At 34.4% G+C, this 18,883-nt stretch overlaps 1 protein-coding gene across 4 annotated transcripts in view; it reads left to right on the top strand.

Moving 5' to 3' along the window:
• Window positions 1-18,883, top strand: part of DMD (dystrophin) — an 895,878-nt gene that overhangs the window by 608,675 nt on the left and 268,320 nt on the right. For all 4 annotated transcript variants that reach the window (XR_010068066.1, XM_063305215.1, XM_063305211.1 and 1 more), the window contains 2 exons: window positions 9,519-9,666; window positions 14,591-14,740. Coding sequence is in view for 3 of the 4 variants with exons in the window: in XM_063305215.1 (XP_063161285.1) it covers window positions 9,519-9,666; window positions 14,591-14,740 (298 nt within the window). In the remaining variant the exon portion in view is untranslated. The remainder of the gene's footprint in view (window positions 1-9,518; window positions 9,667-14,590; window positions 14,741-18,883) is intronic.

Raw genomic sequence — 18,883 nt, 5'->3', positions numbered from 1 at the left:
TTATGGATGTGCTTCACCAGTCTTCTGCCTATCTGTCCTACCTAGTGGCTGTTGCAGTCTTAGTATTGGATATTGTAGGTGACTCCTGTTTTTTTCTTCTTGGGCTACTGGGTCTTTTGATTTGCTTAAGATGTTTTGGAAGGCTTTAGCTGGTTTGTGTGCTACAGTGATGCTGTGTGGTTATAGCAGTCTGTTGGTTGAAAAAAATATACCAGGGAAGCATAAAAAGAAAATCAGTTGTTTCTTTTCCTTTTTTTTTTTAGCAAAATAAGGTGAAATTGCAAGAATGATAGACCCATTGTAAGTTGCTGCCAGATATTGCCACATAGGTCTGCATACACAGCCACCTCAATTCACTAGGTACATGGAGAGACAGTCAGGAACAGTGAATGAAGCATCCACATTAGCCTGGAGAAATATGTAGCTATTTTAATGATTTGAAAGTGGTACTTTATGCATGTTCTGTCTATTACAAAGCACTTTTTTCAAATAGTTTTCACACTTTTATTACTTTTGTACAATACACTATGATTTAATGAAAGCACAATAACTGAGAATTACAAATGAAAAAGACAAGACAGAGGCAGACAGGTAATAGAAAGAGAAAATGATGTTGTTCAAAATATTTTTGGCAGTTGAATAAGGATAGAAGAGGTTGAAGAAGGGCTGAGGATTATGGATTTTAAAAAATAAATTGCTTTATAAAAAGAGCATCAGAATAATTCTTTATCTTTTTTTCTCTCATGTACTCATTCCACACACACCTGCCTAATGAGTCAGAAAGAGCAGAGCAACATTCTCTAAACAGCTCTAAGCAGGTTTGTGGATATGTTTTAACTCACTAGCCAGATACTTATGTCAATGTCAGAAAGCCCTTTATACCATTCAGTCCTCACCCCAAATTTGTCCAGATATTGGAGGAGAGCTACAATAATATTTGAAACTCTGCCAGCTGGAAAATCCATTGAATCTCCAAATTGCCTTTGAATCAGTCCTAAGCAATTCAGCAATTCCTTATTTGGTTTCAAGAGCTGATCCAATCAAATCTTCTTTTAATAAATTTACCAGCCTGAGGCTTTATGCATTTCTATAATTTATATTCGTTTTTGTTTGTTTTTTTCACATTGATTATCTGGGTATTGATTGCAATTGCTGTACTATATAAATTGTTTTATAGCATCTGGTAAGGTGTGATTTGAATCTGAGATTTTCCAGATCACATATCTGGGTCAGGAGAATGATAGATCCAGATGGTTTCTTAGAGTTCTTAGGAAATTTCAGGAATGGCTCAGTCCTGTTTACTCTTTTATGCTTCCTATAGCACAAAAAATGACTCAGGAAATTGATATGATTGCTACTAAGTGATTTCTGTCTCTAAACTTAGTTGATTCTGCTTCTCAAATTATCAGAAACCAATGGAAAATGGACAGACTAAACCAATTAATGGCTACTTGCCATGATAACCTGGCTATCTATTACCTCCAGTGTTACACATAATAACCTAAGTACCACATGCTGAAGAGTATGTAGCCCCTACCTTATCCTAATTTCAATCCTCCACCAGTTTATCCACTCTGTTGCATCTTATGAAGTGAGCTGTTTAATAAAATTTGTTAGTCTGAAAATATGCTATCTGAGTTTTGGTTACCATAGACTAACACGACTTTCCTATTACAACGTCTACAATGAAAAGGCCAAGTTCAGCTGGATGGAGTGGAAATCCATAGAATTTGCCAAGAAACTGACACAGATAGAAACAGACATCATTTTCCTGACCAAATCAAGCATGATACAATTCCTAAAGGATTGAAAGTGAAGAACCTCTACAGTCTATATAATGCAAAGACTACAGCCAAAGATTATGTTACACTTTGTCCAAGAAACTCATTTAAACAGCATGCTTTACAACATGCAAAAGTTAAATACCAAAACTATTCCGGAGTTGCTTTGTGTGAGATGGACGGCCATATAAATATGATTAATAAATAAATAAAATGAACTACATTAGGATTTTACCAGGACAATGAAACAAACTTCTATAGCATACTGAACTCCTATAAACCTCCACTCAATGTAATGGGAGGCTCCACAGACACTTCCCTCAACAATACTGTGAACATATGCAGCTATACACTCAGACAAGCTGAAGACTCCATTGTTTTGCCCTGCTAAATCCATACAGGTAGTCCTTGTTCAGAGACCACTCGTTCAGTGACTGTTTGAAGTTCTGATGGCACTGAACGAGGACACTTACAACTGTTCCTCATAGCTGTGGCCATGTTATTGCAGCGACAGCAGCATCTCTGTGGTTGCATTATTGCAGTCCAGGCACATGGCAACTGGCTCACAATTACAATGGTCACAGCATCCCACAGTCACATGATTGCCATTTGCGACCTTCACTGCCAGATCCCAACAAGCAAAGTCAATGGGGAAGCCCCCAGGAAGTCATAAACAGCATTCATGTGACTGTGGGATGCTGCAGCTACACACGATTTGCCTAATGATGGCAGCTGGAACTGCTACAACTGCCATCGTAAGCCAGCATGGTGATGTGATGTCACACTTTACAATCGTGTTGCTTAGTGATGGAGTTGGCAGTTCCAATTACCACTGTTAAGCAAGGACTGCCTGTACTAAATATGAGCTTTCTGGGGACCTTGATTTTTATTTATTTATTTATTTATTTTGCTATTGAGGCTTAAGGACTACATTAAAAATATGACACAGATATATACCCATTGTCAACCCAACATATCCTGGGACAGTGCACAGGTGCAGATCACACCAAATTCAAAATGCATTAAGAAAAAAAAAATACTTCATGGATACCCCCAAATGGATGTAAACTGAAGTGTACACTAAATGTTTTTGTCAACAAGCTCAAAAAGCTGGCAAGCTCAAGGTATAATCACCATTTAAAAACAAACAAACACTTATACAACAATGTCCACAGGGTAGAATGAGATTCTACCCAAGCCTCAAGAATAACAACATCATATTGAAACATGATGATAAAAGAGGAACAGTTGTTATTATGTATGTTGTGAATTATGTCAAGGAAGCCAAAAAACAACTTTTCAACACCAGATGTGATGTGATGTCGCAACTTCTATCTTAAGATTCCACAGCAATGTATCAGAAAAATACTGCAATATAAATAGGTTATCCATTCCGTTACATCTGATGAAGTAAGCTGTAGTTCATAAAAGCATATGCCCTTTAATAACACCTCTTGGTCTGGGAAGTGCTACCTGACTCCTTCTACTTTTTAATCACCATAGACTAATCTGGTTTGCATTTTGATTATACTGATGTAATGCTTATATGAATCTACCTTTGAAAACTATATGCAAAATAAAATATTGTGTGATTACTGAGTGGACTAAGTGCTTGGTCTTCAGTTTTAAAACAACTACACCGTGTGCACAATTTAGCCAAATGCTAATATCATCTGAGATGCAGGAAGGAAGCTTCAGCCTTGCTTTCGGTTTTTAAAATGAAACTGGTGGAAATGAAACTCAGGATGCCTCAAATATTGGATACTTCTTTAGGTGAAGTATCTTTAGAAGCAGAATATTATATATTATTGGCTCTTTGTAAAAATATTTCTGTTTCCCAAGTCTTTTTGATTAAAAGTCAGATATAACTATACGGTTTTTTAAAAAAATATATTGTAATTCCTTTTAGAGTATATTCCATTCTTAATGTTCTTGACCAGAGATTTTTATGGTAATTAATTTAAAACAATATTTAACTTTGCATTCATATGCATGATTATTAAAAATGGAGCTCCCATTGAACAAAATGAGAACTGCTTTTGAAAGTTATACAATCTTGAAAGCAGATGATTATTCCATGTTCAGGTTGCTTTTCCCCCAATTCACTTTCACTTTTGCTTCCATCTTTATTGCCTTATTGGTTTTAAGGTAAACGGGTTAAACTGACAGCATTTCACATTTTTCAAGAGAATATACAATTCTAGTTTCAAATTCTAGTTGCACTTCTCTTTATGAGTTTATTCAAGTGTGATTGAATAATCACACTTGAATATTTTAAATGTTGATGTTTTTCCTAGAAGCTCTAATTCTATAATTGGGGTCTGAGGGACTTAAATTATGTCAGTGGCTTTGATCTGGTGGCTGCATTTGGCTACTGGACCCATATCTAATTCAGCTGAAAGAAATATACCTTGTTATTACACCTACGAATTTTTCATCAGCCTCTGTGCTAATTAGATCAATATTCAAGACTTTGTTAGACAAATCCAACTAGTACAATAATGTCATATTTGTCCACCTCTTGAGTTCATCACTTGACATATACAAATTTGTTGTAAATTGCCCACTATTTGCATATTGCAAGGTACTATTTTATTTTCCACTGCTTTAGCATTCTCCTCTCGTGATTCAGGAAATATATACACACATTTGTTTAACTGTACTATCAGGAGTATAAAACATTTATTAATTTGAATTTGTATTTTACTGCTTAAATATCCAATTATATTCAATATATGGTGAGGCATTGCACCAATATTATTATTTAGAAGGTTTCAAATATTCTCTTAAAATCATACCAGAATAATTGAAAATATCCTTTTATAGTAATGCCTGTGTTTCTGTATATGTATGCATCATCTTGATCTAAATTTTAATTAAGCATTTTTTTAAATTCTAATTCAGTTTGCCATATTCTAACAATTTTTTGTATACATAAATAAATACTAATTTTGAAAGTAATGGGTTGTATTCTTTAACATATTCTTAATGCTTTAGCAAATCACCAGAACATGAAAATAAATAGCTTGGCTAGATTGTATCAAAATTATTATAAAAGATTTATTTTAAATGAGTTAATTAACATAGTTTATTTTTCTTTCGCTCAATGGGCAAAAAGTATATCAAATTATACCATACTCGGAAAAAGAATAGGCAAGCAGATTTCTTGTCTTAATGCTCTGTAAAACAATTCCATCATCCTTTAGTTAGAGATTAAAATATAGGTAGAAAATATTAAAGTCTAACAGCTTGTATAGTATAGTTCCTATAAACATCAAAGGAAATCATAAGCATATATATATATATATATATATATATATATATATATAAAATATCTTATACTGTATATAATAAATTTTAATTAAGAATTTTAAGTAGAAGATAAAAACTAACAAGAACTAATATAAAGTAAAAAGGAAAGAGGAAGAACAAAGAAAAAGCCAAAAGTGCATAAATTAAAAATAGAAATAGAAAAGTTGCTTCTGATTTCCTTTACAGCAAGTATAATTACAAATACAAAATTACCTCTTACCCTATGGTTATAAAAATAGACTTTTTTTTCTATTATCTATTTTTTTTTCTAATCATCAAAAACATAAGTCATATGTTCGTGTTTTTTTTCTGTTTCACGCGAAAAGTCTATAAGGGGTTTCCAGTCAGCAACAAATGTAGTTAATGTCTTTTCTCTAATCAAGAAAATCAATTTAGCCATCTCTGCAACTTCCAACATCACCAACTATTCCTCCATTGTGGATAGTGGAATCTTTCCATTTTTCAGCATATAACAATCTCACAGCAGTTGTCATATATAAAAACAAAGTTGCATGAGTTTTTTAAATTTCAAAGGAAATCCATTTAGGAATTTAATGCTTTAAAAATGAATCCCTGCAGGCAAGGAATAATCCTTTCATAATATTTTCATTTTAGACCTCTGAAAATATATGGTTAGAAATTATTAGTGTTGGAACAGCCTTACCAGGCATCTCACCCAGCCTCCTTATCTCTAAAGACATCTAGGGAAAGTTGAAGTGATGGCTATAAATTATGCATTTCTACTTATTGCTTTATTGCATGTAAAAATATCCAGGATCTCTTGTGAAAAACCTAAGAAAAGATCTTAATAAAATCAACAGGTATTTATCATTACATTATGGTCTAGTTGGTTAAGGCAAAGGGCTAGAAACCAGGAGACAGTCAGTTCTAGTCCCACTTTTGGCATGAAAGCTGGCTGGATGACCTTGGGCCAGTCATTCTCTCAGCCCAACCCACCTCACAGGGTTGTTGTTATGAGGAAAATAGGAGGAAGGAGTAATAGGTATGTTCCCCGCCTTGAGTTATTTATAAAAATAATAAAGGCGGGATAGGAAATAAATAAATAAATAAATAATACAATAAAAATAAATTACTTTGCCTCAACTAGTTATTTATTTATTTATAACACAGGAAAGTATTGAAACTTATTTTAAGTCTGAAAATTCATTTCATTTGCACTCAGGAACATTAGAAGGCTTAAAATATTTCTGGTTGAGTATTCTGTCAAATATGCTATTCAAATAAATACTATTCAGATATTAATTCATACTGAGAGAGGTATAGAATTTTAAGTAGAAGATAAAAACTAACAAGAACTAATATAAAGTAAAAAGGAAAGAGGAAGCTTATATTTCACCCATTTGGATGGAACTTTTCATATGTCATAGGCTACTCTTCTAGTGGAGGTACTCTTGATTTCAAAGGTGATGTCTCTTGAAGGGGACATAAAGAATCCTGCATGCATCATTTCATGCTCATTACAATGCTTTTCTAAATTGTTTAGTCTAAATTGTTTAGTCTTTCAAGACCATAAAAGATCCTTCTCCAATCTGGTATTCATCTATACAGAATCATAAAATTTTGGAAAGGGACATTTAGGCCATGAAGTCCAACCCCCACTTAGTAAACATTCTGAATTACAAGATCCCAAGCAGGTGGATGTCTTGGCTCTGCTTGAACACATTCAATAAAAAGGACTTCACCACCACTCTTACTACTAGGATTTTTTTTTCTAACAATAAAATGGAATCTGCCTTCCTGTAACTTCATTATTCTGTATCTTACATTCTGGAAAACAGAAGAGGTATTGACTTTCTTCCAAGTGACATTCCTTCAGGAATTTGAAGTGTTCTCATAAAAACATTATCATCATCATCATCATCATCATCAATCATCATCATAATTTTCCCTCAGTTGTCTTTTCTCAAGGCTAAACTCTCTTCATAGGTCTTACTTTCTAGTCTCCTGATCATTGTTATTCTTTTCTGAATTTGTTCCAAATTCTCTGAATGCTTCTCTTCTAGTGTTGTGCCCAGAACTGGACAAAGTACTGAATGCAGTGTCTCATCAAAGCAGAACAGAGTGGAACCATTATATTCCTGTTGATGCAGCCTAATATTAATTTGCCATTTTTTTTTGCAGCTGTATCACATTACAAGCTCATATTCAGTTTGCATTCAGTTACTCTTCTAACCTCTTTTTGCAAGCCAGGAATTCTTATTCTAAATCTGTACATATGGCATTTGTTTTTATACAGTAACTGTAGAACTTTGCGCTTGTCTCTGTTAAATTTCATTCTGTTACTTTCAGCTTTGTAGCATCTGCAACCCTGGTAAAGATTCCCTTTACCTTTTTATCTAAATCATTAATGAAAATATTCAAGAGCAGAAGATTCCTAACTATCCTTAGGGTACCCCACTTGATACATGTATCCAATTTAATCAGGAATCATTAACTTTTTTAGCAAGACAAAACAGTAATTTCATGGAAATACCATACTTAACAAGGTTTGTAATCTCAACAGGCTTTGTGGTGATTAAAGTCACTATTATGCATATTTGAAAAACCTTCACTTGCTCATGGAAGCATCATTATCTCCTTGGTTGTAAAAGACACCACAGAATGTACCGCTTCTATTTCTTCTCCACATATGTGTTAGCAGATTGCTAGGAAAGCCTTTGGCCCAGGAGAGATCAGAAAAGTCACACACCAGGCATTTCTATAAAAATAATTTTATTTACAGAAAACAAACATATTTAAAGGCTGTTTGCTGAGAGGAGAGATTTCTCTCAGCTGCATATTCTCTGCAAGCCTACACAGAAGGGAAACTGAAACTAAAGCAAGTCCAGGCAAGTTCTTCCCCTTAGGCAACGCAACCATTAACACGTAAAAAGGGGACAATTAAATTCAACCTCTTCACCAGGCCAAAATGATTAGCCAAAATGATTAGTTACCATAGTAACCTTAATCTGTAGTAGAAAACGTATTAATAATATGTTAACCCATATATTCTCCTCAGCATTACTCACTTGATTCATTTGGATTTCTAAGCAGGAATTGATATTTTAAGCATATGAGTGCAACTCCTAATTTTCTTTTACTTTTGTTCCTTTGAGGGTGGGTGAAACTATTCTTTGATTGGTATGTTACAGTCATGGTAATCATTTTACCAGATTGCCATTCATCCTATTAAATAAGAATATGCAGAGGTTCAGATTTAAAGCCCTAAGACTGCTTTAGAAAAGGCATGGGTGCACCAGTGACATCTCCTTAAAGAAGCTGCGTCTTTACCTGAGTTCTCACAATGGCCATGTGATCCCAGAAGACTGTGTATTTGAAATAAAGAGGCATCAGTAGGGCCAAATAAGATGTTTCAAAATAGCATGGATACACCATTCAAACATTTGTTGGGAGTGGGGGTGGGGATGAGCAGCTACCCACAAAAAGACTCATTTTCTTTAGGGAAGTACTGACAAGTGCAGTGTGCTTGTCCATGAAAACTCTGAACTACCATTGGTTTCAGATCCAATGTGCTGCACACTTTATTAAATTACACTTGTCCTTCTGTACTTTGAACTTGGGCTTATGCTGTATGGTTTATTTTCCATACTCTGAGCATTAATGTATAGACAATAAAAGCCTTGAACTTTCTGAACTTTCTGATATTTCTTCGCATGGTTTAACAGCCAATCAAATCAATCTTTATCACAGTAATAAACCAGTATACTATTTCAGCAACTACATCTTCTACAGTGCAGAGATCAGTCTGAGTTTCTTATAACCAGGTTTTTGTTTCTACCCCTATAGAAGTTTGTTCTGAACACGAGGAGTGAAATTAAAAAGAGGCAAATGTCTTGAACTTAGTGAGGTGTTGGTAACCCTTCTTCCTTATTTGTCTGTTTGCATATTTAAAATTTTGTGTGCCACCCTTAAAAGAAGTATCACCAGGTTGGCTTGAGATACATTAAAATCACTAGATACTTTAAAAATCTCCCACAATAAAAATCTGAAATTGAACTTGGCAATGTATGTCACTCCTTATATCCTGCCTGTGTTTCATAGGGTGGATTGCCCACAGCCAATCATTAAATACCATGTATAAAGCAATTCAGGTTTTGATCTTCTTGGAAGAAATCAGCAGCATGGCTAGCCCTGTTTCACGCATTAATATCCAGAAGTGATTTCACCAATAAATAATAGCCATGGAAACCTACAATCTATGTTGAATTGTTCTTATTTTGTATAGTCAAATTTTGGACACCTTGCTTGAATTAAGTAATATATGTTGCTGGGCATCTCATTTAAACTATTTTGCAGCCATAATTCTGTTAGCTATTGCAATAAAATTAATAAGTGTTTTTAATACAAATATACAATATCGCCTCACCTCACTCACCTAATTATATTTTTCTTTTGTTACTACAGGTCTGATGAGGAACAGCATCTTCTGACAGAATTACAGTATAACTTCAATAAGTTTATTTTATGGTTAAACGAAGCCAATAATGTTGCCAGCATTCCAGTTGAGCCAGGAAATGAATATCAATTAAAAGACACCCTTCAAAAAGTAAAGGTAATATGATTTGGAAACAGTTGTTTCCAATTGTTTCTTTTTCCTTTCCTTCCCATTCTCCTGTGAAGTTTAAAAACTATAAACTCCTCAAGAAGCTTTCCCCAGCATGTGGACTACTGATGTGTTGGATTACAACTGAACTGGCCACACTGGAGAGATTCTGATAGTTGTCTACCAACATTACTGGAGTTTTCAGATTGGAAAACTTTAGTAATAGTTTTTGAAATCATGTGGAATATATGTAGACATTGAAGGCTTACTGTTTATGCATAGAAACGGATTGATTGATTATGTGCCATTAAGTTGTTGTTGACTCTTAGCAACCACAGTATTTTTGGCATTTAGCTTTTGAGAAAGACTCTTGAAACTCCAGACAGTTTCATGTTAGCCAAAGTACAGGTCTGGAAGAATTAGTGTCCACAACAATTTTGAAGAATATTATTAGGTCATGTTTTAAAATTACTGTTTTTGATTCAAACTCTAGAAACAAAAATAAGGTAAAGACTCACTTGAGTTGAAGTCAGCTCCTGGTGATTACATGGATATGTGCATATAGTTTCCTTGATAACAATATGGAAGTGGCTTCCTTCTTCTGGTATGTTTGCCTAAAGGAAATGATAAAAAGATAGTAATCAATATAGTGGATCTATGGAACAGAATTCCAGGGACCAATATAGTTTAACATTATTTATGTAGGCCAATATAAATTTCTGGCCTGATGCTTTTATCACCTCTAGAATGACCATCCAGAGTTTGTAGCTTCCATAAAGTCCAAATTTGGTGTCTTATAAATTTAAATTATAATCTGTCCCAACAATCTAGGACCTAATCATAATTTGTTATGCTGTCTTGTTGTGCAGGTGATCTGTCCTTATAGCCAAATAAAAAGAAATATTGGAAGAGGTATACAATATTTTTTTTTTAATTTGAAGAAATAATATTTCACTATACTAGTATGAAAATGCTTTTGAAGTGTTCCAAACCCTATGTGAATGCTGCATCCTTTTTTAAAGTCAAACTTTATTAATTTTCAAAATATAGATAAAAACTAAAAAAGCATGAAAGAAAAAAGCTACAAAGAAAGAAGAAAAAACTAAAAAGGTGTGAACATACAAGAGAAACTACATAGAGTGACTTCTGACTTTCTGCAAAAAAGATATACAAAAAACCTCATATCAATCTCTTGCTTTCAATTAAACCATAGTAAACATTATTTCTATAGGATGTTTCAATTTATAGCAAAACAAACTCATCCAAACCAATTTTTTCCTCCCCCCTTTTTTTAAGAAAGTCATAGAAAAATCCCTTCCAACCTAGTTTCCTCCCCAAAGAAACAAACGAGTAAATAACATCCCTCCTCATTTTAATTTTATCTCTTTCTGTCTACTATAATAAAAAACTAAAATAAAATACAATAACATAAACTGTCTACATTTTAATGCTAATATGTAGTACATACACAAAAGTAACTTTGTTAATATCTCCTTAATAAACATAAGAATATTGTCCAACCCCCCCCCCCCAGAAACATCAGTTGAAATCCTTAAAACACCATCCAAAGATACTTAACCATTATCCCACTTTAAGGTAAACCAGAGCATTTACATATCTCCAAATAATACAGAGAGCTTTTCCCTTAAGAACCTCCAATTTTTCTGCAGCCCCCTTAAAAAGTCCATATTTTCTTCAAAGATATTCCAGTTTTCAAAACCCAGTTCTCTTTCTTAGTGTTCCATCAACACAGTGTATCCAGTTTCTCTTTTTAAATACAAATCTCTCTCACCATCAAGATTCTCCAGTTCAGTTCCCTACTGACCTTTAAGCTCCAGGATCCAAATCCAAATCTTCTTCCTTGAAATGACATCTTTATAATTGTATTTTTCAACTTTGTCAGTTTTTTCCCCCAATTGCTGGCACATTTTAGTATTCACAAATTCTGAGAGACATTGACAGGCTTGAATAACTTCTTGGTAGAGATAAGTGAAAATCTGTTTAAGTCTCCAAGTCTCACCATAGTTGATTATGGTGCCTTCTAGTGCCTTAACCAAACAGAGGCCACAATATTGAAAAAATCCTCCAACTTGTTGTTTATGGATATATCTAATCAATGTCTTGAAAAGTGAAAGCAGTTTCCCAAGGGAACATAGAAATAGAAAGATAAAAATTCAACTCCACAGATTCATCAAGTAAGGGAAATGGTACATAATTGTCAGTTAAGGATTTTTTCTTAATTCAGTTAAGAAAAAAAGCAGTAGAAAAACAGTTATTTCAACTCTCAGCCTTACATTTTATATATGAAGAAAAAATCAAGTTTCAAAATTTAAAAAAAGTTTTAAAATCCCAAAAATAATGCAAATCACCAAGAGACCCAGTATCTCTTTGCTGTAAAAAGCCTCTCTTATGTTACACATAAACAAAAAGAAAAAAAAATGTTTTAGAAATGGGGCGGATGGTTTTAGTGTCCGTTTACAGCTTCAACATGGCTTGGGAAAAGATGACAGCCGCACCTCCCAGCTGTTCACTCACTGATTGAACGTGAAACTCAGTTTTGCGATCTTCTGGCTACAATCAGACATCCAGAGGACATATGGGCCATTTCCTGGGGTTCTCCTTGATCTGAAGAATGCTTATGAGCTCCAAGGAAGGCTGCGTGAGCCCCTCCCAAAAATGCTGCGTTGTCAAGTCAGTCTGCGGAGCTTGTTGAAAAAGCCTGTTCAGACCACCATGGTCCCCACCGGAAGTCCGTGAATGCTGCATTCCTTTGAAACAGCCATTTCTTTTTTCTGGTTTCCAGATGAGCTTGAAAAAAGACCCAGATACTTTAATGTGTCAACTAAATATAGCATTTGAGTATGTGCTATTAAGTTGTTTTCAACTCCCAGCGACCATATAGGTAGATGTTCTCCATGAAGATTTCTCCCTAACCTGTTCTTTCAAGTCTCCCAATGGTGCACTCATTGCCACTGTAACTGGGTCCATCCACCTTGCTGCTGGACATCCTCTTCTTCTCTTTCCTTCCACTTTTCCCTACATTACAGAGATCTGGGTCTTTACATAATATGTCTGAAGTAGGATAATTTGAGCCTGGTCAGTTGTGCCTTGAGTAAGATTTGTTTGATGATCCATTTGTTTGTTTTCTTGGCTGTCCATGGTATTCTCAGGAGTCTTCTCCAACACCAAAGTTCAAAGGTGTCAATACTCTTCCTATCCTGTTTCTTTAAAGTCCAACTTTTGCTTCCATAGAGTGTCACAGGGAATACCATGGCTTGTGAAGTTCTGATATTTGTAGGCATAAACATATCACGGCAGATGAATATCTTTTCCAAGGCCTTCATGGCTGCTTTGCCATGTGCTAGTCTGCAGCATATTTCTTGACTGCTTGTTCCTTTACCGTTGATGGTTGATCCTAAAAGACAGAAACTATCCACCACTTCAATATCTTCACTGTCAATTCTAAGGCTGGTTGTTTTACCTGTTGTCATTAGTTTGGTCTTCTTTATATTTAATTTTAGTCCCATTTTTTCACTATGCTCTTTGACCTTTTGTACTAGGGCTTGCATTTTCAGCTGTCAGGGTAATGTCATCAGCATAACACAGGTTATTGAGGTTTCTTCCTACAGTTTTAAAACCACGCTCATCTTCTTCCAGTCCATCTTGTCCTAACAGCCAGGAACCACGCTGAGACAAGGAATAGGTCTCTAGTGTTTTATTGCTGCTACATAACAGGAAAATCCTAACAAACTGAAGAAGCGTGGGAAAAACCCAGACATATAAATCCCAAAGGTTAAGGCGGGCACGATCTGTGTCTCTTGGAATGGCTACCTAATTCTTCAGTGCTACGCATGCACTTTACAGCCTGGATGGGAGCCTCCTGCTCGCCATCCTTACTCATGACACATCTTCTCTTAATATATATTCAGCATATAGGTTGAATAAATAAGGAGAGGGTATACAACCTTGTTGCATTCCTTTGCCAACCGGGAGCCAGTCTGTTTCACCATGCTCTTTCTGTACTGTGGCTTCCTGACCTGTATATAAATTTCTCTTGAGGACAATGAGATGTACTGGGATTGCCACTTTTCTGAGGACTTTCCACAGCTTGACGTGATCAACACAATCAAAGATATTTATATAATTGATGAAGCACATACTGACTTCTTTTTAGTATTCTTTGGCCTTCTCAATTATCAGTGTGCATCAGCAATAATATCTCATGATCCTTGGCATTTTCAAAAGCCAGCTTGAACATCTGGAATCTCTTTCTCCATGTAGCATTCTAATCTGTGTTGTATGATCCTACGAAGTATTTTGCTAGGATGTGAAATTAAGGATATGTGTGGCAGTTTCACATTCTGTTAAGTCTTCTTTTTTTGGTATTGGAATGTAGTTTGATCTCTTCCAATCAGCTGGCCACTGTGTCGTTCTCCAGATTTGCTGGCATAGCTTCTAACCAAGCTGTGGTTACAACAATAGTACCATTTTTCCCATGTGTCAGCTGAACAAGAAAAAAATTCCTGTATATCCCAAAGCATGTATTTTGAATAATTTTCAAGCATGCACATTTCTACTGTTTAGCAAGTACCTAAATTCTGGGAATCATTAGACATTGGTGATTGACATTTTTTTTTAAAATTTTTGCCCTGGCTTTTAATTACTCAATCAGATTATTTCATTTTATACTAGCTCTTACAGTCCTTGAGAATATTTATTTTGAAGAAAAAAGAAAAGGTCTTCTTAATGCAGAAGTAGGATTGTTCTTTTACCTGAGGCATAAAAGCCTTGAATAATAGCTGTGGATATTTTGTGCTGAATTGAGCTCTTGAGTATATTTACTTCAGCTGATAAAGTAATCAATAGAAATGAAGATAAGGGACTTGAAAATTCTGCTACACTTCATTTTAAATGTTGCATTTGTCTTTTCCAGTTAAGAGTGGAAGAACTACCTCCACACAAGGGAATACTGAACCAATTAAATGAAGCTGGAGGAAAAGCACTCAGTACTGCATCACTGAGTCCTGAAGTAAAACATAAGCTTGACAGTAGACTCAAAGAGGCTAACCATCACTGGATCAAGGTTAGACATATTAGTAACGATGTTGTATTTTATATGTGTAATTGGGAACATGTGTTCACATAGTACATTTTAGCTTTTTCTCCCCCCTCCTCTCAGCACACATGCTTAAATTTATTGGTGTTGAGAAATCTTTACAGATAAGCCCCCGTTTCTTGGGCAATATTGCTAAAGTGGGATAATAAAAGTCATGATAGAATTAGCCAATGGGTCTGTTGTCTTTCCCTGGATGCAGGAAATAATGCTCAAAAAGGCAAATTATTGCCTGTTAAACAGTCTAAGATAGTTTGTGTTGTCTTTAAATAAAAAAAAAACAATATTAAGTAATGTTTTGCTTTACTTATGTGCAAGTCCATGAGAATGAATAAATACTTGTTTTTCTCATAGACAGATACTTAGAAATGTTTTTTCTCTGAATAACAGTAGCAAGGAAATAACGTTGTCCCCTTTGGGTGGAATTAGATCTGCCATTACTTGGATTTCATTATTTTTTATATTTATATTTATTGACTATTGATATTATTTATGATTTTATTGAATTTTAAATTGTTTTATTGTGAATCACCCAGGGTCCCCCATGTGGAGGAGATGGGTGGTGATAAAAATATGATCAATAAATAGAATAATTAAATAAAAGGAAATAAAATACTTTCTCAGACTAATAGTAAAAAAGTGTGTATCTATGCATTACATTCCCAACTTTTTTTCTTATTAATTGGACAATAAGCTTGTAAGACAGTTTTGTTTCCTTGCTGGAGATTATTAAAATGTTTTACATTAATAAAATTATTTCTTAAAGACCCCAAAATAATATAAACTTATTTAATCACAACTGTAAATTAGAAATCAGTATTTTTTTTTCATTTTGTAATATAAATTGGCATGCCCAGTTACAGTTAAACACAAATTTTTATTTAATAGATATCAGTGTTTTCCAAACATGGCAGCTTCCAGTTATATGGACTCAGTATCAGATTACATTTTTCCAGCCAGCATGGCCATTGCTAAGAATTCCAGGAGCTGAAACCCATTTGTCTTGAAGCTGACAAGGTTTAGAAATACTGGTCTATCTAGTATAGTATATATTCCCTACTGTGGCCAACTAGATCCCTCTGGTGTGATCATAAGGAAGATCTGATTGCAATTGCATCATGTTCTTGTGTTTTAGACAATGGTATTAAGAGGCACATTTCCTCTGATACTTGTGCTAAAGAGCTATCATATCTAGTAGTCTTTGATAATATTCAATATGAAAATGTGTAACCGAGGTAGAACATTTCTATGTCATATGGGAAATACATCATTCCTCATATATCTACCTATTGTTGAAGGAATATGGTTGTTCTTTTTCTGATACTGAAATGCTGAATTGTCAACTAAAATTCAACATGGGGTTTTAAAAATTATGTGTTTGTACAAGAATCATGGGGTGTAACTATAGAAAATGAGTCAAGAATTGTCTCTGAAATCAGAATTTCGTCTCATATTTTTCAATATTCATAGACCATCACTTTTTAAAAGATCTTTTTAACATGTTTAAGTGTTTTATATATGAAAACAATATGTTTGGTTTCTATGCATGTTGCTTTGAGAGCTGGGAAAAATATTTACAGTGTTATTTTAAGCCCCATACAAAATGTATTGGCAATATTTATTCAAAATGTGAATGTTTATGTGAAACAGTGTATAACAAGCTCTGTTTATAACACATGAACTCAGTAAAAAGTAATGCTGAAAATCTATGATCATACAGAGTTTAGTTTTTACTTCAAAGTAAACTGCTTTGAGTAACAAGTATACTGGGGATGAATTGAACAATTTCCACCCAAGGTGTTGCCCAGGTGAAATCCCCTCCATTACCCTTGCTGGCTGGGGAATTCTGGGAGTTGAAGTCCAAACATGTTGATGATGCCAAGATTGAGAAACACCGGTATAGAGTTTCAGCTTTAGAAAGTAAAGGACAATAGAGGCAATCTAAGCATTATGAATCTGAGCTCTTACAGAGTGAGTTTTGTTGTGTAGCCATTAATAATCAAGTCAGTAGCCTTCAGGTTGCATTTTACTTGATAAAGATAACTTAGGCAGACATAACAAGTTTGTTGAAAAGGTGAGGTTTCAAAAGGCATGCCTATAGAGACCAGAATATTCTGTTCTCTCCATGTCTCTTGACCAGTGTTTCTCAACCTTGGCAACTTTAAGATGAGTGGACTTCAAATCCCAGAATTTTCCAACCAGTCTTGCTGGCTGGGAAATTCTGGGACTTGAACTCCACACATCTTAAAGTTGTCAAGGTTGAGAAACACTACTCTTGACATAACTTTCTGATATAACAGTCCCATATACAAGCTCTGTGACTGTTTCACCATAACTGTTGCATATTCCAGCAATAATGAATCTTGGTTGGATTGGGGAAGCAGACTTTAATTAATTGCTCCAGCAGAATTTGTCTTGAGTCTGTACTGGTTATTTATGTTTGAGAACAAATAGCAGTTTCAGAAGGGATTTGGATTAAGGAAATAGCAAGGTAAAGAGGCCTATTGACTTCTGTCAGATTGCCATCACATGGGGCATTAGTTGTTGTTGTTATTCTGTTAGCAGCATAATTTGTTCAGAAAAATCTAATACCTCATGATTTTATAAGTACTGAAAATTATCATAAAGCATATGCACATGCACATACTTTTAAAAACAAAAACAAAGCGAGGCACATATGAATTTCTGATTAATAATTTATTTTAGCAGCATAATTTGTTCAGAAAAAAACTAATACCTTGTAATGTCTTTAAAGTACTGAAAATTATTATGCGTATGCATATGCACCTACTTTGTACAAACAAAAACAAAACCCAACCTTTTTAAATATCATGTTTTAAAAAATTGAAGGAACCTATCAAATTAGGAAAATTCTGCTTGAGAGAGTACTAATCAGTGTGAGGATTGCCTAGTTCAGCTGTTACCACTTTTCTGGGTATTTTTTACATCCACCCAGAAAAATGTGATGAATAACTTATCTGAGATTTGGTTGCATGCCATGGACATGCACCATATGTCAGGATATCTCAGGAGAAAAAGTGACTTCTGTTTAGAAAGTGTTCTAATTAGCTGGAAAAAAGTCTTCCTGCTTACGGAATAGTAATTTTATGTGGCATACTTTATCTGTCATTATATGTTGTGCATTTAGCCAGAATCCTATTTCATCATGTTATATAACTGATCTTTCAGAATGTTTAAGTTGGTGATTGTTGAGGTACTACATAGTCATGGCTGGGGGACAACTTTTTGGGACCTAGAATACTGACTTTTATCAGATTCTTAAGAGGCAAGAATGTCATATATATCTATAATAAATATTCAGTGAATTGTTAGCAATGATGTAAACTGAAGGGGGCATTCTTTCATCTTGATGGGAATGTGATAAAAGTTTCACGTTTTTAGAATCATGTTTTATAAAACAAAAGATCGAGTTTTCTCCAAAGTTAGATTTCCTACATATGTTTGGTTAGAACAAAAAATTGCAAAGTAAAAAAAAAAAGCAGATTTCTATGTTTAGCATCTAAACTCATTATTGCTAAACAATGGAAATATCTAGATAATATAGCATTGGATAGATAGTATGATAAGGTCTGTCTGTATTATTGCTTGAGAAAGCTTTTGCCAAAATACATTGCTTGACAATGAAAAATACAAGTCACTATTCTGTGAAGAATAGGGGGATTTTATGCTTTATATAAACATCCACATAACACTCTGTATCAAATATTATGGCCAAATTAAAATGTATCAACATCATGTAAATTTTAACTTTAATCATTTTTTAAATGGCTAAGACATTTAAATGAAAGACATTATGCCAGTAAAATTGAATTATGGTTCTACTCAAAAAAGTAAGAGGCACTTTCACAATGTCTGACATTAGTGATCTGTAACATGACTTATATTAAGTCTGTAAAATGATTTACGCTAAATCATATATTAGGAACTATGGGTTCATGGCAGAAGGATCAATGACAGTCCCTTGAAATGTCAGGGAAATTGACATTGACTGAAGAGACAAGGTCTTTATCAACTGTTGTTCTTCTACCAAGGTCTCATATCAACAGAAATTCTTGCTGCAGGCAAGCTGGGATACTTGTAAAACCAAACAAC

The sequence above is a fragment of the Candoia aspera genome, chromosome 5 (genome assembly GCF_035149785.1).
Source record: "Candoia aspera isolate rCanAsp1 chromosome 5, rCanAsp1.hap2, whole genome shotgun sequence".
NCBI classification, from domain to species: domain Eukaryota; kingdom Metazoa; phylum Chordata; class Lepidosauria; order Squamata; family Boidae; genus Candoia; species Candoia aspera.
Note: the sequence above shows the minus strand (reverse complement) of the source record. Positions and strands in the feature narration are given on the sequence as shown.